Source organism: Canariomyces notabilis, assembly GCF_033297395.1.
Source record: "Canariomyces notabilis strain CBS 508.74 unplaced genomic scaffold N656scaffold_25, whole genome shotgun sequence".
Lineage (NCBI taxonomy): Eukaryota > Fungi > Ascomycota > Sordariomycetes > Sordariales > Chaetomiaceae > Canariomyces > Canariomyces notabilis.
In genome coordinates, this window is record NW_027041847.1 from 300366 (window position 1) to 319977 (window position 19612).

A 19612-nucleotide genomic window follows, 5' to 3' on the forward strand; every position below is an offset into this window, starting at 1 on the left:
CACGACAGACACCCCGAGCACATACATCATTGCAAGTATAAACCGGGTAGCAGTGTGAGGACCTGAAAGGAGATGGGAGTAAGTCGTGAGAGATGTGTGTAGCCCTAACCCGTATCTGAGAAGTACCGGTATCCACATCGTATCGATAACGTGAACATGAGTTCGATAACAGAAGTGTGGGTCCTTTCTGCCTGCAAGTAATCAGTGCTCGGCTACAGATACTGTTTCTGTCACTTTCGCAACTTCAACTCGGCGAACCCCGAGTCGTGAACCTGACTGCGCCGACCCGCACATTCCAACCTCATCGCCATGACCAGCAGGCGCGACTTTCTCAGCCAGCCGGCGCCCGAAAACTACGTCGCCGGTCTTGGTCGCGGCGCTACAGGGTTTACGACACGATCAGATCTCGGCCCCGCGCGGGAAGGGCCGAGCGAGGACCAGATCAAGGCTGCCGTCGCAAAACGATCCGCCCAGCTCGGTCTGACCGAGCCCAAGGACGACGACAAAGAGGATGACTCTCGGTACCAGGACCCCGACAACGAGGTCGGACTCTTTGCGGGCGGCATCTACGAGAAAGACGATGAGGAAGCCGACAAGATATGGAAGGAGGTCGACGACAAGATGGCCAAGCGCCGCCAGAAGCAAAGGTTGGTGCCTATTTCTCATCGCCACCCGCTGTTCTGCCTATCCCCATCCCTTCACTCTATCCCTACCACCGCCGTCGAACATGTAGTTTATCTTTTCCGCATAGATGAACAGAGTACCGACCGATAATCGCACAGGGAAGCACGAGAAAAAGCCGAACGGGAGGAATACGAGCGCAAGAACCCAAAGATCCAACAGCAATTTGCGGGGCTCAAGCGAGCGCTAGAAACAGTGACAGATGAGGAATGGGCGAACCTGCCAGACCCCAAGGACCTTACCGGCCGGACGAAGAGGGCCCGCCAGGCTCGCATGCAACGCTTCTACGCTGTGCCCGACAGCGTTCTGGCTGCCGCAAGAGACCAGGGCCAGTTCGGCACCACTGTCGTAGAGGACGGCACCGGCACGGCGGCGGGCGGCAACAAGGACGGCACCGTCACCGACTTTGCAAAGATTGGCGCTGCCCGCGACAAGGTGCTTCGCGCCCGCTTGGAGCAGCAATCGCAGAGCAGCGGCATAGCCACGGTTGGAAGCGCGACCAGCATAGACCCCAAGGGCTACTTGACATCGTTGGCCAACGTGCAGATTGCCGAGCAGAGCATTGGGGACATTGAGCAGTTCAGGAAGATGCTCAAGTCAGCCGTCGACTCCAACCCCAAGCAGGCGGCCAGCTGGATTGCCGCTGCACGACTGGAGATCGCTGCGGGGAAGCCGGGCGCAGCTCGCACCCTGATCGCCAAAGGGTGCGAACACTGCCCGAAGAGCGAGGATATCTGGCTCGAGAATATCCATCTCAACGACAACAAAAACGCCAAAGTCATTGCTGCGCAGGCCATCCAGCACAACCCGCACTCGGTGAAGCTTTGGGTAGAAGCCATGAAGCTCGAAAACGACCAGAGGTCGCGGAAGAAGGTCATTCGGCGAGCACTCGACCACAACCAGGAGTCCGAGGCGCTCTGGAAAGAGGCGGTCAACCTGGAACAGGACGTCGCGGACGCGCGGATGCTGCTCGCCAAAGCCACGGAGCTCATTCCTCAATCGCTGGACCTGTGGCTGGCATTGGCGCGTCTGGAGACGCCAGAAAATGCCCGCAAGGTGCTCAACAAGGCCGTCAAGAAGCTCCCCAATTCGCACGAATTGTGGATTGCCGCCGCCCGCCTGGAGGAGCAGCTCGGTGAGGGCACCAAGAGGCCGGTCATGAAGAACGCCGTCAAGTTCCTTGCCAAGCAGAACGCCATGCCCAAGCGCGAGGAGTGGATCGCCGAGGCAGAGAAGTGCGAAGAGGAGGGCGCCGTGATTACGTGCAGTAACATCATTGAGGAGACGCTCGGGTGGGGTTTGGACGAGGACGACGATCGCAAGGAGATTTGGATGGAGGACGCCAAGGCCAGCATTGGGCGGAACAAGTTCGCGACGGCACGCGCCATCTACGCCTACGCATTGCGCGTCTTCCCCAACAGCAAGAGTCTGTATCTGGCCGCGGTCGACCTCGAGCGGAACCACGGCACCAAAGACGACCTGTGGCGGGCCCTCGAAAAGGCGGTCGAGGCGTGCCCCCATGTTGAGGTATTTTGGCTCATGCTCGCCAAGGAGAAGGCTGGCGAGATCAACGAGGCTCGGAAGGTGCTCGCTCGGGCGTTCAAGCAAAACCCGGACAACGAGGACATCTGGCTGGCCGCGGTGAAGCTCGAAGCCGACAACGGCTTCGTCGACCAAGCCCGCGACCTCCTCAAGACAGCCCGGCAAAACGCCCCCACCGACCGCGTCTGGATGCGCAGCGTCGCCTTTGAGCGGCAACTCGGCGCCAACGAAGCAGCGCTCGACCTAGTCCGCGAAGCGCTGCAACTCTTCCCGGCAGCTTCCAAACTGTGGATGATGAAAGGCCAGATCTACCAGGACCTGGGCAAGCTGGCCGAGGCGCGCGAGGCGTACGCGACGGGCGTGCGGGCGGTGCCGTCGTCGGTGCCCCTCTGGCTCCTGTACTCGCGGCTGGAGGAATCGTCGGGCAACGTGGTGAAAGCGCGCAGCGTGCTCGACCGCGCGCGGCAGGCGGTCCCCAAATCACCCGAGCTCTGGGCCGAGCTCATCCGCGTCGAGCGGCGCGCGGGCAATCTGACTCAAGCGCGCAGCCTCATGGCGCAAGCCTTGCAACAGATGCCCAAATCCGGCCTGCTCTGGGCCGAGCGCATTTTGTACCTGGAACCCCGCACCCAGCGGAAATCCCTCATTACCGAGGCCATCAAGAAAGTAGAGGACGACCCCGTCCTCCAGGTGACGGCCGCCCGCATCCTCTGGGCCGAGCGCAAGCTGGACCGCGCGCAGAATTGGTTCGAGCGCGCGCTGCTGCTTGATAGAGATAGGGGGGACTCGTGGGCGTGGTACTACAAGTTCCTGCTGCAGCACGGAACCGATGAGAAGAGGCGGGAGCTGGTTGCCAAGTGCGTCCTCAACGACCCCCGCCACGGCGAGGTCTGGCAGGCGGTGGCTAAGGATCCGAGGAATGCGAACAAGAAGACGGAGGAGATTCTGGAGATGGTGGCGGCTAAGTTGAGTTGAGTCGGGTTGGGTTTGAGTTATGGGTCTATTTGTGTGTATTGTACGTTATCTTATGGACAAGTTAAGCGTCTGGGAGTCGGGTTTATCACCATCAGCTAGCGGATCGACCGGTGGTCACGGTCTCGAAGCCAATATTATGGCCTCTTCTTCACATGAGATTTGCGAAGACGGTATAACATCATGTCATGATTTGTGTTTGAGATAGTAGTACCTAGATGGATAAAGTAGGTAGGTAGGTTGGCCATATTCGTCTACAGCCAGCCACCCCGAAATGCAAGATTAACATAGCATGACCTAATTACAACAGAAACAGACTCCGATTAAAAAGCGCATTTCACTCCAAACAGAAAAGACACAGCCAACAGTGGGAGGAGTAGAGAGATTGGCCCGTCCAGTCCCATGTCCTTCCCATTCACTCATTTGCCGCCAAACCACGAAGAGAACCAGCTCTTGCCCTGGGCGGCTTTCTCCTCGACCTTGTGGTCAAACTGGTCAATCTTCTTGAGGGTGTCGGCCTTGGCCGCTTTCGCATACGACTCGGCCTCGCTCTTGGCCTTGGATGTCTCCCTGTTGACCGTCTCAATCTGGTTTCGTGGTGTGTAATATTAGTGTCGGAACAATGAGAGTGGAGAGGGAAAAGAATGGCAGGCAAAAGGGAAAGATTGTGTTCAAGCAAGGAGGAGAAGGGGATCAAAAAGAGTGACCTACAGCCGAGTCCACCTTGGCGCCGGCCTCCTGGCCCAGCTTCCGGCCTTGCGCTTCGGCGTCCGTCTGCCGGTAGGTAGGCGACTCGCCCTTGATCTTGGCCGCGACGTGGTGCGCGTCACCTAGTAAAGGACATTATTGTGTCAGCAAAGCCTGGGGGAACTGGATTACATTTACCATTGCCAAACTCACTCTCGAATTGCTTCTCGGCTGCCCTGGGCGAGCCGCCGGCCGAGTAGAGGTAGTAGCCGACGCCGCCGGCGGCCGCGAGGCCAATGGCAAGAGGTGCTTTTGATCGAGACATTGCGGGTTCTTTTGTTGGAGAGCAAGGATTCTCGAGCTGTCGAGGATGTCTTGAAGTTGCGATATGCAAGTGTTAAACTAGCAGGATATCGACTGATGGCCGGATGGGTTGAGGGGATGTGAGATGTCTTATTGCGTTGTCAAAGAGAAGTGAGTGAGGGAAGCTGCATGGCATGATTTTAATTCTCGGTCGGGTCTCTGACAGCTGCCATGGTTTTCTTGTTGCTTTCCTATTCGTCCCCGCGCCGTTCATTCTTGCAACCTGCCTCGTGTCGCAGCTTGGAGCTTCCTCCCGCCGTTCACAATCAGTCATGCATGACGTAGTACGGACAGACGAGAGCGGGGAGCGCCAAGGTGGAGACCGAAGCTGAAGGGGTAGGGTTACATATGTTACAATAGGGTTTGGATTGGAGCGATGTTTCTCTCATTACATCATAGCACAACAGCCAAGGGTGCTACAAGGCTCCAAGGTCCAAACTCTGAATCAGCACCGCCTCGCCTTGACCGGGCCTTTCCCACCGTTTTCGTGCTCTCCGCTGTCGCTCGTTGTTGCATTCTGAGTATCGTCATGTCAAAGTCACAAAAATAGCTGGCAAGAAAGGACAATCCTTTTCTCTAGACAGACCTGTCGGTTGGGAAGGTTTGTTCCTGGCGAGACGTCGAGGTGCTGCCCCACATCTGCCCCCAACTACTATACTTGGCCCATCAAGCTGTGCCGCGGCGTCCACTTCATCGCAAACACCAGGCTGTTGGCAACACAGTAATGTCAATGTGCTTCTGCGCGGGGATCTAGAGCAGAGACCTTCCATCATGTGCGTCACATGAGAAGAAGCCATGCCCCGGGTCAAACACCACCGTTCCTCGCGACGCGTACCGCCCCCCAAGGACAGCGACTTTGACCATGAGATCAAACTAGTCGACCATTCTGAGGACGGCAGCACTCACGAGCCCCCATCCGCAGGCCCGTCTTCTTCCCTCCAAGACACGCCAGCCTCTGACACCGCTGTCGCTCCTCCGGCGGTCGAGGACGGAGCCGGGCCTGCCACGCACGACACTCGAGACGGAGAGCCCGAGCAACCCCTGATCCAAGTCGAGCGTAAGTTGGGGCTCTGTTGCATGTGCAGGAATTGGCAAGCAATGCTCATAGATTGTTCCAGTACCCACCCCGCAGATTGGAACAGACCGTCCAAGATCAGGAACACAGACAAGCAGGTCAAGAGGCAGACCAAGGCCGCCCGAGTCGGCCATTGACATTCTGTATGAAAACCAGAGGGGCGGATTCCTATGCGGCATACCGCTCTTCTCGTCCAGAGCGCTCGGCAACCTCGATCCCCCCGCTTGGACAAACTCAGCGCATCGGCCAAGCCCAACCGACATACACACGGCGCAGGTACCGGATCCCAGCTGGGAATGGGCATGGCCCGAATGGAGGATCAATCACGAGGAGGGCGTGGACGAGGACGGCTGGGAGTACTCGTTTGCATTCTCCAAGAAATTCTCATGGCACAAGGCGAAATGGTGGAACTCGTTTGTGCGCCGCCGCGCGTGGATCAGGAAACGGGTGAAGAAGGACTTGGACTACAACGGGCAGGACCCGTACATGCTCAACTCGGAGTACTTTTCGATCCGACCTTCCTCCGAGATCAGTCGAGAGCGCAGCCGGAGCAGGGCAACCAGTGCCCGTGGAAGCAGAATCAGCACAAGCACAGCTAACGTGGACGGCGCTGAGCAACCTGTAATTGAGCAGGCCGACGACCTCTTGTGCGTCCTCGGACGTTGTCGAATCGACCGGGAGCGAATCGAGGCAGTCGATAACTATTTCCAAAACGCAAAAGATGACCTGGCAGGCCTGCAGCATGTGATGCACGATATCATGTCCCTCTTCGTGTTTCAAGCATCACGCCGGGTGCTGCTAACCAGAATGACGGAGGTTTACGACGAGACAACAGCAGCGCTCCAAAAGCAGAAAGAGGCGAGACCTGAGCTGGAACGCAGGGTGAAGAACCTTGACGCGGCTATCAGACACGCAGACGAGGAAGTGAAGAGGCTCGAGTACTGGAGCGATGTGAAGGGTATGGCCGAGGAGGGAGATTCCAGGGGCGCTGTTGACCAGGAGCAAGGCTGGGATCCAAGCTGGCAAGGGTTGGACAAATCGGGGCCTTCTGAGCCCGCTCCTAAGCACGCGGGCAAGCCATGAGTTTGAGTACTTGGAGTTGAAGGCGGATGCCTAATCACCTACCTATCAATAACATTATACCCTAATTTACACCGCGAAGTCAACGACAGAACTGATGGAGTTGAATATGGAAAGAATACGTGAAACTATGAGCAGGATCAATACCTAAATCGCATGTCATTACACGCCCATTAACCGTCAGTTTCAACGGGATTACGCATATATTACCGCTCTGTCACATTAAATATTGTATTGATGCTGGTATTGAACCGCTAAGTTTCAAACATTAGGAACCAAAAATTACACACGTCCCCACTCGGCAGGCAAGCGCTGTCCTCGGCAGGCCAGGGGACGACAAGTCGCGAAAAAAAAGATGGAAAAAGATAGCGGCATCGAATTAGGTCAACGACAACGACAGCGACAGCGACAGCGACGGTATTTGCGACGCCACTCCCGCGAAACGACAGCGCAAAGATGCCCTGGTTATAGTCGATGCTCACTGGATACATGTTGTCTTGGAGAGCTTGGCCGCGCCTATGTGGTGATCGCGTTTATGGACTTTCGCTGACAACAAGACGACGCAGCATCCTGCGCTGTCCTCCAAGAACAAGAATAAGAACGACCTTCAGTCGATCCGAATCGTCAAGTGCAAGTGCAAGTGCGAGTGCGAGTACACCCCCTGCATTCTCGCTGAGCCAACGCCTCGCCGAACTTCCCCTCCAGCCTCACCCCGAAGAAAAGACAATCCTCGCCGAGCATCAAGTCGAATATCCCACGGCGGGCGAGAGACACGCCGGGAAGCGGAGGCTGCACCGGGTCCTCCAGCAACAGCGATACCATCAGAACCGCATTCACCCTGTGCCCCCTGATTGGCGCACCATCCTGCACAACCTGGTCGCATGGACTCCCGCTCAGGGCGTAGTGCGCGAGAAGATCAAGGTTGTCTTCTCGAGGGATGCCGCCAGCGCGCTCATGTCGGATGGCGAGAACAATGTATGGAACATACAAGCGAGGTCCGGCTGTGCCATGGCCGCGCACTGGCCCGACGAGAGCGCGCCCGCCGACGAAGATGCCTTCATTATTATAGCTGGCCAACCCGCCGCCGTCGGCCAGGCGGTTGACGAGATCCTCTGCACCGTCAAAAAAGTCGCTGTTTTCAGGCTCGACGGGGACTCCACATCGGCCCAAGAGTCAGCCGAAGCCACAACGAAAGTGCGGAACCACGACGGACCTTATACGCTTACCGTGAGGGCAGACCAGATCCCACAGCCCAGCGTCTGGACCCCTGCGAACTTTGAGCGCTACGTTGCCTCCCTGACCATGGGGCGCATGCCGGGCAGCGTTGCCAGGAAGGTGTACGATGGCACCGAAGGACACAAGGACACCGTGGTGCGGCTGCTGCTTGCCGTCTTCAAAGACCCAGCTGCCCAGGCCGCCATAACGACACGGGCCCTAAAGATAGCTCTTAGCTTCCTCGTCAACGCGGGCCAGTCGCTTATTGGCCCCGCTAGGGAATTGTTCTATTCCCTTTGGAAGTCGGGTCTGCGCATAGACTTGGACGTCTTCAACCTCATGGCTTCCGGAGCGGTTCTTGCCAAAAACCTGCTCGCCTTCCAAGTCATCATCCGTTCCATGATTCTCAGTGGACATGAGCCCAATCTGCGGACTTGGCTGCTATTTCTCAGCATGGTTGAGGCAGAGGAAGTCCGACGATACATTATAGAGGCCATGGAGACCAAGGGCTTTTTCGAGACCCCCCAGGGCGTCATTGGCGTTGCCCAAGTGATGGCTTCACACGACGCCTTGCGCGCAATCAGACTCGGCCAGAGCGTCCAGGAGTTGCTCGCGGTCCAGGAAAGCACGTATGGTCCTCACTGGCGGCTGACAACGCGGGCCGGCAACAACATGCTGGAGGTCTTTGGGCGCTATGGCAAGTTTGACGACGCCAAGGTCATTCTCGAAGCCATGTTTGGCTCCAACTGTGTATATGCTAAGGTTGGGCCAAACACCAGCTCGCTGAACACACTCCTGCGCCATTGCAGGCTCCAGGGGCGAATCGACGACGCAATCGGGATTATCAAGCTGTTGCACGAGCGGGGGTTCGATCAGTACGACGAAATCACGTTCCACATACTGTTCACGACGGCATGGCACCTCCAGAGGCCCCATCTAGCCAGCGCCGTGTCTCGCTACGCCCACCTTGCCGACGCCACGTCCTGGCGCATGCGGCAGTACGTGATCTTCTTCCTTGACGATCACGACAAGCGCAAGAGGTTGCTCAAACCACTGGCCAAGTACGGCTTGTGGGACGAGAGGCACGGGTGGAAATATCCACAGCAGGACTTTGTCAGAAACCTCTTCCTCTGTGACGCCAGACACATGCTTGAACCATTATCCATTTCAATGACAGGCGATAGAATTGCGGGTCGACTCTATGAGAAGTACTCTGACTGGGCGTTCAGCACGTCCCGATTAAGGCGCCCCGCGGTGCCGCTGGGGGAGTTTCTCGAGAAGGCGCTCGCTCGCGACCGGCAACTACTTGAATTGACACGCTCAGGTCCTCAGGAGAACCGCGAGGGAACTCCGGACCTCATGTTACCGATTGAAATGCCCCTAGAAAAGAAGTCGAGGTCCCGGGTCAAGCTGGGGGTTTCCCGGACAGAAGAGAACGAGTTGGCGGAGGATGGGGCCGAGAACCACCACGCGCGAGAGCGTACCAAGCACCGTAACCCGTCAAACGCAGCTCACCAGGGGAAGGCCGAGGCCCGTCATGGCGGAGAACCGATATACTCGGAAATTGAAAGACTACTCAGGGCGCACGAGTCAGAAGATGACATGGCCGAAGGCCTACATAATCAACAACCGGTCTGCTCACAGACACAGCGGGCATTGGAGAGACCTGCATCGGAAAACGGCAAGGAGGCTAAACCGAGGAACAGCCAGGAATCAGTATATTCCGAAATAGAGAGCCTGCTCGCAGGACTCGAGTTGGAAGGCGACGACGAGCAGCCAGCAGCGATACCAAACACGACGGAAACGGCACCAAACTACTATAATACGGGGGCGGATCAGTCTCGCTAATATCACCATCATCACGAAAGATGGTCGAGTGGTGTGCAGAGGCGCGACTCGGACAAGGGCGAGGAAGTCCCCCCGTTAGACGTGCGGCGAAGCGACAGCTTGTACGACGCGTCCCAGTCAGCAGCAATGGAGGACGAGGCCCGCGAACAAGTGCGTGTTGATCATCCGCCGGAAGCTGCTGCGGGGACTTGGCACGCCATGCGGCATCATCATCGCCTTGACATTGATGACCAACGCGAATCGGATGTGGATGTGTCAAGACAGAGACAGAGGCCGGTATAGAGAGAGAAGTTAGGGGTCAAGCCAATATCATGATGATGCCTCTAGATGTATATATTGTAACATTAGACATAAGGTAGATACGTATGTACTACTTAGTGTTGTATATCAGCTATATCGTGGCCTTTCTTGCGTAATCATCACCCCTACTACTACGACGTTCAATGTCTTGAAACTTGAGCAAGCTATAAGCCCACAATGGGCCAGGACGACGGCTCAACTAGCTGAATGAGGATACATTCTCGGTGTTTGGGAATTCGGTGGTTCTCAGAGTAAGGGAAATGGAAATGGGCCACGGAACGCCTATGATCGGGTTAGGGAGGTCTGGTGCATGCTAACGGGATGGTAAAATCTCTCGAGCTAGAGAAGAACCCCAAGCACCCTGTCGAACCGAGTTCATTAGCATTTGCGGAGTAGTTGAAGAGTCCAGACTCTGGGAGATCCCCATGATGATGGAGGAATAGGGAGATGGAGGCCTCAGACAACGAGATACCCAGATGAAGAGTGTCGAATTCACTACTATATTCCCTGTTCAGCCGCGGAAATAGAATGCTCTTTCCCTGTCTTCATTGATAACCGGACGAGGGTTCAGAAAGGGGAAGGATAAGAATCGACTGATCGAGTCAACCAGAATCCTTTACGTCCCGACGTGTGCCTCTCGCTGCCTCTAGGGCACAATTTCCTTTTCCTCAAACATATTCCATGTCGGCTTCGGCAGCAACAGATCTGCGGCGTTCGCATACCTCCCGGCTTCTGTTTTCTTCGCCACATAATCGCGGGCCAGTGCTTCGATCTTGCTTCAGTCCAACTGTGAGGTTCCGACTACCTTCCCGTCCTCGGCTATCCGTGATAGGACATCGGCGACCCAGGTACGGCAACGCCAATTGGGATCGTTTTGAACGACGGGCGTCGTGCGGAAGATTTCAATGAGCCGCTTTTCGTCTTTAATCTTTGCAACCACGATGCGGGCGAGGAGTCTGGCGGTGGATTGCACGTCGTCCAAATCGATTTCCTCGTACATCCAGCCCTGGGTTGGATGATTCTTCACGTGATATCGCATGCCGGGAACCTGGGGCTTGTCCTCAACCTTCGGTCCGACGAGAAAGCCCCAGTGAACCCTGTAGATCGCCATGAGCCAGTGCAGAAGCAGACAGAGGAGGAAGCTAAGCACCTTCGTTCTTCATTGCCAGTGACTCCGCTTGGGGCACAGTGCAATGTACAATCGTTTCTTGCTTGAAATCATTCTTATGGTTGGATGAGCAGGAGGGGAGAGATACGAAACCCAAATTCGAGGCTTAGAAAGGTTGTAGGGTGTAGCTCAATGGTAAGGTAGTCGGCGGGTGTGTGGGATTTGAGTCCTTCCAGGAAACACGCTCTTTCCCTGTATTCTCCAAAGACCAGCCTACAGTTCTGTGCGTCGGGCCGTCAAACATCGGACTGAAACTGTGATTGCGGACCTGTGCCTGCCTGCCTATGTATTCTCGTTTGACGCACGCGCGGAAGCAGCAGCAAGGCTACAAAAGCGAGCCTCATTGCATATTGCTTTGGAAGCGACAAGGCTACATTCAGGGTAGATCCGTACTGCTGAGAGAGAGGATTCGATAGGACTCATCGCCGTCGTACCCTGGCGTCACTGCCAAAAGAAGCTTATACGTCTTCTTTTGCAGCGAGAGTGCCGGCCACATAGCATGGGAACGCTGCCGAGTCTGGGAGACTACAGCAGTCTGACGAGAATTATGCTGCTCGTGTATCAGACCGCTTAATATTCTCCCCACCACTTCTGGCGCGTGATTTCCATGCTAAACTCCTCGGGTATGGATCAAGGAACTTGGGAATTAAATCTTGCCAACCTTTCCGAATCACATCATTCCCAGTCCATGCAGCCGTGTATTCCCAGTAGGAGGGATACCATCCCGCAGTCTCCCAATCGATAATGGCGACAACTTTTTTGTCTCGAATCATGATGTTGAAGGGGTTTAAGTCGCCATGCGTAAAGACGGGAGGGGACCACGGTCCGTCCTGCTTAGCAACCATCTCCTTGATGTCCTTCCAGTTTTGGTCATCCTGACGGTCCGGATGCTCTTCCGGCCGGAGATGCTCGCGGAGCCAGCTGTGGAAGTCCTGAATCGTCGTGAACGGCCCGAACCTGGGATTTGATCTAGCAGGATTTCGGGGGTCTCGTAAGGAGCCGCCTACGCAACTCCCAACCCCTGTTCCTGGGGGAGGTGTGATTGCCCTTAGTTCCGTTATCATGTCCCGAAGCTGTGTCAAGACACTGTCGCGGCCGGCGTCTGACAGTGTCTTCCAGGCCATTGGAAGGTGCTGTCCCTGAATTCGCTCCATGACGGTGTATGCCCGGTTCTTGTGAACAAAGGAGCAATACACACGAGGTACCGGAATCGAAGTCTTGGCAGCGACGAACTTTATAGTGGCAGCTTCGGTGAGGTGGACATACGGGCCAGTCTTGACGATGAGGTGCTTAGAGATGGGCACGCAGCCATTATATCGGTAGAACCGCGCGGTGGTTTTAAAGCGCCAAGAGGGTGAAGATACGACGGAGAAACGTATTGTTGATGGCTAAGTGACCGGTGCCCTCGTGCTGGGTGTCTCTATTGCTGACGACGGGAACAAAAGGTTGTGACATGTCGAAATTGAAGTTGATGAATGTGTCCGTCACGGATCAAGCTGAGAGAATACATATGGTTCTTACTTGTCAAGGTAGGGAAGGTAGTGACCGTCAGATGAGATGGGAAGGTATTTCAGTCGTCAGAGTCAGGTCCGTGGTGCTCCGTACTGCACAGGTGCTTGCCTGCACGTGCAACAGATCCCATGTACAGTATGTAGAGTAATTATGTACAGTACAGAACGTATCGAATAGGGTGGGAAAATGAAATTGAAATTTTCTGAAATTCAGCCATTTTTATGAAATTTGAATTTCAATCCGGGCCTTGAATTTCAGGGGTTTCAACCAGAGGGGTCTGGTCTATAAGACAGCTCTAACAGGGCCATGGAAAAGGCGTTGACGTCGAAGAATTGACGGCGTTGTCAGGAACGGAGCAGTAATGGGCACATGGTAGACCATGTATAACCCTAACCCGAATTCTTACCACCTTCTAGATTTGGCTAGTGTAAATGTGAAATTTCCAATTAAATTTCAAGGCCATCTGTGAAATGAAATTCGAAGGGGGTCTTGAGATTTCCCCACCCTAGTATCGAAGACCAGGCAGCACAAGGCACAGAAAAGCCCGTGCTCGAGCAGATCCATGAAGCGCGCTGGCCGGCACGAGTCGCCAAATTTTGGGAGCGCCCAAATTTTCCAATCCGGCAATCTCTTCAACAGTTTGTCGAGCTGTTGATCCCATACTCTCCGCTCATTCCCATTCCGTTGGTGTTTTTTGTGAGCGACACATACAAGATGTCTGCCTCATTAAGGACAATTGCTCCGTTCTTACGAACGGCGCGCCACTCCCTTAGACAGAACTCGAGCCCTTTGGTCTCGCTGCAGCGCCAGACCAGGACGCCCGTCCTCAACTTCGCCCGCACCTATGCCGTCTACGAGCGCACCAAACCTCATGTTAATATCGGTATGTAGTGGTCACTACTGACATAGCATCAAGCGCTGACAGCTGCTCCTCAGGCACAATTGGTCACGTCGACCACGGAAAGGTCCGATAACCCCCCTGACACCCGTTGCGATTGCGACTCGAGCTAATTGCGCCAATGCAGACAACACTATCCGCCGCCATCACAAAGAGACAAGCCGAGAAGGGCTTGGCAAACTACCTGGAGTATGGCGCCATTGATAAGGCTCCTGAAGAGCGGAAGCGTGGTATCACCATTTCCACGGCCCATATCGAGTACTCGACCGCGAACCGCCACTACTCGCACGTCGACTGCCCTGGTCACGCCGATTACATCAAGAACATGATTACGGGTGCCGCCAGCATGGACGGTGCCATCATTGTTGTTGCCGCCTCGGACGGCCAGATGCCCCAGACCCGTGAGCACTTGCTCCTAGCCCGCCAAGTCGGTGTTCAACGGATCGTTGTCTTCGTCAACAAGGTCGACGCTCTTGAGGACCCAGAGATGTTGGAGCTCGTAGAGATGGAGATGCGTGAGCTGCTCTCGTCATATGGCTTTGATGGCGACAACACCCCTGTCGTCCTGGGCTCCGCGCTCTGCGCCCTCGAAGGCAAGCGCCCCGAAATCGGTGAACAGAAGATCGACGAGCTCTTAAAGGCTGTTGATGAGTGGATTCCGACCCCTGAGCGTGACACGGAAAAGCCTTTCCTCATGCCCATTGAGGACGTCTTCTCTATTGGCGGTCGAGGCACTGTCGTGTCGGGCCGTGTTGAACGCGGCACTCTGAAGAGGGACGCCGATGTTGAAATCATCGGCAAGGGCGACGAAATCATCAAGACCAAGGTCACTGATATTGAGACCTTCAAGAAGTCGTGCGAGGAGTCAAGGGCCGGCGACAACTCTGGCCTTCTGCTTCGCGGTATCCGCCGCGAGGACATCAAGCGCGGCATGGTTGTCGCCAAGCCGGGCACGGTCACCGCGCACAAGAAATTCCTGATCTCGCTTTACGCGCTCAGCAAGGAAGAAGGAGGCCGCCACACCGGTTTCCACCAGAACTACCGGCCTCAAATCTTCATCCGCTCCGCTGACGAGGCCTGTACCCTCACCTTCCCTGAGGGCACTGAGCATGCCCACTCCAAGATGGTCATGCCTGGCGACAACGTCGAGATGGTTGCCGAGCTCCATCACCCCGTTGCCATCGAGGCTGGTATGCGCGTCACAATCAGAGAGGGTGGCCGGACCGTGGGCACTGGCCTCGTTACCCGCATCCTTGAGTAAGCCATCTAGTTAGTGGCGATGGAGAGGTAGCGGGGGTGCCAAGAAAGGCTATGAGAGGAGCTGGCTCCGGGCCCTTGCTTCGTGAATGGGTGGGCGCCGCGGAGCCGAGGACACTGTACAAACATGTTATGATGTATTAAAGGCGCCGTTGCTCTGGGAGCCGCCTATCGACTCAGGGCCCGCTGATCTCCCCTCTTCTTCTGGTATTGTCTTAATCTTGTAGTATAGAGATATATGAGGCAATAATAGAGGCATGATGACGATCAATTTGAGAGCTGGCTCCTGGGTATGCGTTTCTCCCAAGGGGATCTGCCTAGGTAGAGGATCCAAGGGTGGAGATGCGGGAGCTCTGATGTTGAAGTGCGCAGTATTCTGCACATTTAACAGTACTGCAAACGTATAGCTGAGCATTCATTATCTTTTGAGCGCAAAGCTGAGCGTGGGGAACGGCTGGCTTTCCAGCATCATCGCAGCATCCAACAGATCCAGCTCTATCTGGCCTATTTTTCACGATGCAAGCCTGGTGCGAATTGGTGAATTTTGCTTCTTCATTTCGTTGCAAAACAATAGGAGCAGGACCCTGTATGAACTCCTCATTGTAAAATGGCTGGCTCAGTTTGGGACAGTTTCCATTGAGGAAAGTGACCAGGGAATCCCGAAGTTTCGCATTCGTCCTAGACAGCCCGTCCACCCGCACCGCACCCTGAGTAGAAAATGCCCATCGCAATTGCCATGCCATGATTTGGTCCGCAGGTTCTCTGAAATCGGGTTTCCCGTACCGTGTCGTGTCCCTCATCCAGCACGTTCGTCCCACAGCAAGCCGTCTATTGTCCGTTGTCCCTTTGCCCTATCCATTATTTACACCTTATCGGCCGCTTGACCGTCATAGTAGCTCGTTTACCGGTACTGTTTGGACGAATCAGTTTAGCAAAGCCGTGTGAGAGAGAGAAGGCGGTTAAATGCCTGAGTCGATGCCAATGGTCTAGGACATTCCGAGAGATGTATGCCATAGGTTGTGAAGTAGCAGGAGCGTACCTTAACGAAGCCAATGTCGGCGGCCTTCTCGCGGAAGCACTGACGGCAGATGTTGAGGCCGTACTTGCGGATCAGACCGGCCGTGTGAGTGCAGACGCGGCTGTTGGAGGGAGAGCTCTCGTTAGCTTTCCGTCTAGCCAGGTTTTTACCCCAACCATGTCTTCAACCCTGGAGAAATCTCCTTCCGCCGTGTTCAATATCCGGGTTGGCTTCCTCTTACCAAGCGCGGGAGCCCTTGCCGTAGTTGCGCGGGCGCGAGTTCCAGACGTTCTCGTGAGCCATTTTGACGAATTGTCGAGTTTGCTTTCCGAAGAAAAAGAAGCCGAAGTCGGTTACTTGCGGTCGGCGTGGGATTTGTCGTCGAGGATGCGCTGGTCGCGAATGGGCTGGCCGGAATTTCGAAGTGGTGCAAAGGTTCGCAAAAATCGCTGGTAGTTTTTCTTGTGCGGGAGGGCTTGCCGGTAGTGGCTGATGAGTGTGGCGCACTCGCTGTTATCTCTTTATCAAACTCAGGTACAGTTACAGTATGTACGTAGGCACGGTAATTACTGTGTAAATAACTGCGTAGCAGTGGCGCCGCGGAATGGAATTCACAAGCCTGGCGGGCCCTGGCGGCCAGGCAGGGGGGCGCCGCGGTAACGTTCAACTGGGGACGGCATTTGTCGTTAGAGCTCCGCCAGCCGTCCGGACTGGCCAAAGTGGCATCTTTCCCTGCGATTTCAAAGCATCCTTCGGAATTCGCCTTGTTGCCACCGCTTCTAAGGTTGACTCCTTTCGTTCGTAGCACATCGCCTGGGCGGTGTTTTCTCCCTTTTCATCAATTTGCAGACGCAATCGCATTGAGGCCTTCCATTCCGATTACATTCCCCGGGCCCCGTTCTGCCTCGTGAATCTGCTCACCATGGTGCTTATGAAGAGCTTCGTGCTCGCCGGTCTCACGGCCGTCGCTGCCGCCGGGTCCGCTGTACTCGACCTCATTCCCAGCAATTTTGACAAGGTCGTATTGAAGTCTGGCAAGCCTACACTCGTCGAGTTCTTTGCCCCGTGGTGCGGCCACTGCAAGAATCTTGCACCCGTTTACGAGGAGCTAGCCTTGGCATTCGAATTCGCCAAGGACAAGGTACAGATCGCCAAAGTCGATGCCGATGCCGAGAAGGCGCTGGGCAAGCGGTTTGGTGTTCAGGGCTTCCCGACGCTGAAGTGGTTCGATGGCAAGAGCGACAAGCCGGAGGAATACAACGGCGGGCGAGACCTTGAGAGCTTATCTTCCTTTATCACTGAGAAGACGGGCATCAAGCCGAAGAAGAAGGCGACGCCGCCCAGTGAGGTGGTGATGCTCACGGATGCCACATTCAAGAAGCACGTTGGCGGTGACAGGCATGTCCTGGTGGCTTTCACTGCCCCATGGTGCGGACGTAGGTGATCTTGTTGTCCCATAGCATATGTGAGGATGCTAACCCATTGGCAGACTGCAAGAACCTCGCACCGACTTGGGAAGCCCTCGCTCAGACCTTTGTTAACGAACCTGATGTCATGATCGCCAAGGTTGATGCAGACAACGAGAACAGCAAGCGCACAGCTTCCGAGTACGGTGTGAAGTCGTACCCGACCATCAAGTTCTTCCCCAAGGGCAGCACAGAAGCTGAGGACTATGATGGCGGCCGCTCTGAGGGGCATTTCGTCGATTTCCTAAACGAGAAAACAGGCACTCACCGCGCCCCTGGTGGCGGTGTCGACGAGACTGCTGGCACCATTGAGGCACTCGATGCAGTCGTGGCCAAATACACTGGCGGCGCGTCTCTCAGCGAAGTGCTGGCCGAGGCGATGAAGGCTGCCGAGGGCTTGAAGGATGATGCGCAATACAAGTACGCTGAGTATTATATTCGGGTGCTTGACAAGCTCAGCAAGAGCGAGGAGTATGCCGCCAAGGAGCTCGCTCGTTTGGAGGGGATCCTCAAGAAGGGTGGGCTGGGCCGGACCAAGCTGGACGAGCTGACAAGCAAGACCAACATCCTGCGCAAATTCCTTGAGAAGACGACAGGCGGAAAGGATGAGCTCTGAGGTGTCGTCTCATTTGTAGGGTTAACGTGGCAATGGATTGTAACACTAGATGACAGTCTCGCTATCGGGGTTGATGTTCGGGTCCGTGTTTTCAGGCCAGGCGTAAAAAAAGGACTTGTTGCGATACGGATATAAACTCGAATGGTGTTGACCAATACAACGCCCCAACTCCGTGAACTCCCATCTGGCTTTGTTACGTGAGATGACTTCAACCAGACCCAGATTTGTTGTCCTTGTTGGCCATCAATTGCGCCTCGAGGTTGTCTAGACGCCGTGACATCTCATCCACTGTAGTTGTATGTAAGCCCCTGCATGTGCAAAGGAAAGCAGAAATGCGTACTTTTTGCAAATATCTCGCTGGATACACCGGCGAACTTGTTGGAGAGGGTGTTCAGCAGCTCGTCAAGCTGAGCGGTAAGCTCGGCGCCGGCATCTTCAGATGTCTGCACATGATGAGTTGGTTGTCAGTTTTGGGCCATTTTGCTCCCGGACATCTATCTGCCAGTTCACTCACGCTGGTTGTTTGGCTAGGGGTCTTGTCGTCGGGCGGGGGCATCGTTGCCAATAAGTTCTTCACCGAATTTCTTGAGTGATGGATTATGTCCGATCGTTATCAATCTCGCTTGGTCTCTGCTTGTGGCTTGAATGTGCTTCTAGAATCTCTCGCCGGAGACTCGCCGCACCGTAATCTTTATCTCACTACACCGTCGTTCTCCCACCGCCTTCCGTATCCGGTCACCGCCCACTCCACCGCCGTGACCGCCTACTGCTTACTATCATGCTTCGATTGAACGCAATTGAACCTATTCTTCTACGTACTGCTATTGAGCTCAATTGAGCTGAATCTAGACATTTAGTGCCATCTTCGCGAAATCGCGTTTAAAATTTAAGTGGAAGGTTGAAGGTGGCAGTATTGCTGGAAGAATGGCGACGTAGGTGAAAAATGCGGCAGTATGTGGACTTCACAGATAAACATGTACACGTACCGAGGTAACTACCTACCTAGCTTAGACTAAGCTTACATATCATAAACTTTCCTATATGCCTTCCTTGAAGTGGATGTGTATTCAACACTAGTGGAGCCATCAAGTGCGTAGTGCTAAGGTACAGTACAGTTCAACCCTTGTTTGTGTGTTAGCGGGGAACTTGCCCGGTCTTTTCCACCCAACCACAACCCAGGGATCCAGGAACTTTGGCCAATCGAACCACGCGCATCTGGCCCACGAACCCTTTCCGGGCTTACATAACCTTCGACTTTTCCGCCCTGGATCTTCAACCTGGACCTCACTTTTCCCTTTTCTTGTCCAGATCCACCGCATGTACCACGCTAACGAACAAACAAGGGGGGGACTGAACATAGCTAGTGGAGAGTGACGGCCCTACTCGCTTGGATAATCGGGATAAATGGATAATAATGCCCCTTTCGTTCAACTGGCATCGTAAGTGGGCTCCATCGCAAAGCAAGAGAGTAATTAAGGTGTTCGGATGAGATTCCGCAAACTCAAAAACTCAAAACAACCTGCTAGCCTCGGTAGTTTGGCCCCTTACCAATTCAGATCCAACTCAACAAGATCGGCCAAGCTTGCTGTCTCCGCCAAGCCTAATACATACCTTGATGTCCCAGAGGAAAGTCGAGCTCACCTCCACTATCCGCACCTCTCAGGAGTCGTCAACCTTGATATTGTCGCTGTTTGCCCTCGACTCCTTCTGCAGAGAAGCCCCCGGGCGCCGACATGCCCGTTATGATGAGCCAACCTACCCGATTGGTCACGGAGGTGAGCCTTGTAGATCTACGGCGAAGCCGCCATGGTGTGAATAGAAAAAGAAGTGATCGGAAACACAACGTCGTATGTTCACCGTGCTTCTACCCCCTAGGCCCACCGAACACATGTTCGGCAAGCACAATTCTCCACC

At 55.0% G+C, this 19612-nt stretch overlaps 11 protein-coding genes across 11 annotated transcripts; 5 read left to right on the forward strand and 6 right to left on the reverse strand.

Moving 5' to 3' along the window:
* Positions 1-242: 242 nt before the first annotated feature.
* N656DRAFT_759594 (uncharacterized protein) lies at positions 243-3198 on the forward strand (the record flags this gene model as incomplete). Its single annotated transcript, XM_064813198.1, has 2 exons — positions 243-647; positions 783-3198. Exons 1-2 carry the CDS (start codon positions 310-312, stop codon positions 3196-3198), a joined length of 2754 nt encoding a protein of 917 aa, XP_064667022.1. The 5' UTR covers positions 243-309.
* Positions 3199-3464: 266 nt separating this feature from the next.
* On the reverse strand, positions 3465-4573 carry N656DRAFT_783040 (uncharacterized protein). The gene is made up of 3 exons (XM_064815866.1): positions 4096-4573; positions 3907-4025; positions 3465-3782 (listed from the first exon to the last, which is right to left on the reverse strand). The coding sequence occupies exons 1-3, from the start codon at positions 4205-4207 to the stop codon at positions 3615-3617; spliced, it is 399 nt and encodes a 132-aa protein (XP_064667023.1). The 5' UTR covers positions 4208-4573; the 3' UTR covers positions 3465-3614.
* Positions 4574-4650: 77 nt separating this feature from the next.
* On the forward strand, positions 4651-6633 carry N656DRAFT_783041 (uncharacterized protein). Its single transcript, XM_064815867.1, has 2 exons — positions 4651-5302; positions 5364-6633. Exons 1-2 carry the CDS (start codon positions 5041-5043, stop codon positions 6401-6403), a joined length of 1302 nt encoding a protein of 433 aa, XP_064667024.1. The 5' UTR covers positions 4651-5040; the 3' UTR covers positions 6404-6633.
* An 86-nt stretch (positions 6634-6719) lies between these two features.
* On the forward strand, positions 6720-9859 carry N656DRAFT_783042 (uncharacterized protein). The gene has a single exon (XM_064815868.1). It carries the CDS (start codon positions 6875-6877, stop codon positions 9461-9463), a length of 2589 nt encoding a protein of 862 aa, XP_064667025.1. The 5' UTR covers positions 6720-6874; the 3' UTR covers positions 9464-9859.
* Positions 9860-10409: 550 nt separating this feature from the next.
* Positions 10410-10802, reverse strand: N656DRAFT_791870 (uncharacterized protein; the record flags this gene model as incomplete). Its single annotated transcript, XM_064817021.1, has 2 exons — positions 10410-10535; positions 10569-10802. 2 exons carry the CDS (start codon positions 10800-10802, stop codon positions 10410-10412), a joined length of 360 nt encoding a protein of 119 aa, XP_064667026.1.
* Positions 10803-11501: 699 nt separating this feature from the next.
* N656DRAFT_791890 (kinase-like protein) lies at positions 11502-12386 on the reverse strand (the record flags this gene model as incomplete). Its single annotated transcript, XM_064817024.1, has 3 exons — positions 11502-11541; positions 11571-12319; positions 12363-12386. The coding sequence occupies 3 exons, from the start codon at positions 12384-12386 to the stop codon at positions 11502-11504; spliced, it is 813 nt and encodes a 270-aa protein (XP_064667027.1).
* A 747-nt stretch (positions 12387-13133) lies between these two features.
* N656DRAFT_738007 (translation elongation factor Tu) lies at positions 13134-15014 on the forward strand. The gene is made up of 3 exons (XM_064812758.1): positions 13134-13326; positions 13380-13408; positions 13469-15014. The coding sequence occupies exons 1-3, from the start codon at positions 13158-13160 to the stop codon at positions 14600-14602; spliced, it is 1332 nt and encodes a 443-aa protein (XP_064667028.1). The 5' UTR covers positions 13134-13157; the 3' UTR covers positions 14603-15014.
* On the reverse strand, positions 14760-15500 carry N656DRAFT_340078 (uncharacterized protein). Its single transcript, XM_064809301.1, has one exon. It carries the CDS (start codon positions 15396-15398, stop codon positions 14916-14918), a length of 483 nt encoding a protein of 160 aa, XP_064667029.1. The 5' UTR covers positions 15399-15500; the 3' UTR covers positions 14760-14915.
* Positions 15181-16017, reverse strand: N656DRAFT_783045 (ribosomal protein S14). The gene is made up of 3 exons (XM_064815869.1): positions 15858-16017; positions 15638-15737; positions 15181-15508 (listed from the first exon to the last, which is right to left on the reverse strand). Exons 1-3 carry the CDS (start codon positions 15917-15919, stop codon positions 15500-15502), a joined length of 171 nt encoding a protein of 56 aa, XP_064667030.1. The 5' UTR covers positions 15920-16017; the 3' UTR covers positions 15181-15499.
* Positions 16018-16257: 240 nt separating this feature from the next.
* Positions 16258-17883, forward strand: N656DRAFT_783046 (disulfide isomerase). The gene is made up of 2 exons (XM_064815870.1): positions 16258-17052; positions 17106-17883. Exons 1-2 carry the CDS (start codon positions 16539-16541, stop codon positions 17696-17698), a joined length of 1107 nt encoding a protein of 368 aa, XP_064667031.1. The 5' UTR covers positions 16258-16538; the 3' UTR covers positions 17699-17883.
* Positions 17884-17906: 23 nt separating this feature from the next.
* Positions 17907-18273, reverse strand: N656DRAFT_847816 (uncharacterized protein; the record flags this gene model as incomplete). Its single annotated transcript, XM_064819276.1, has 3 exons — positions 18213-18273; positions 18039-18141; positions 17907-17986 (listed from the first exon to the last, which is right to left on the reverse strand). The coding sequence occupies exons 1-3, from the start codon at positions 18252-18254 to the stop codon at positions 17907-17909; spliced, it is 225 nt and encodes a 74-aa protein (XP_064667032.1). The 5' UTR covers positions 18255-18273.
* Between the last annotated feature and the right edge of the window lie 1339 nt (positions 18274-19612).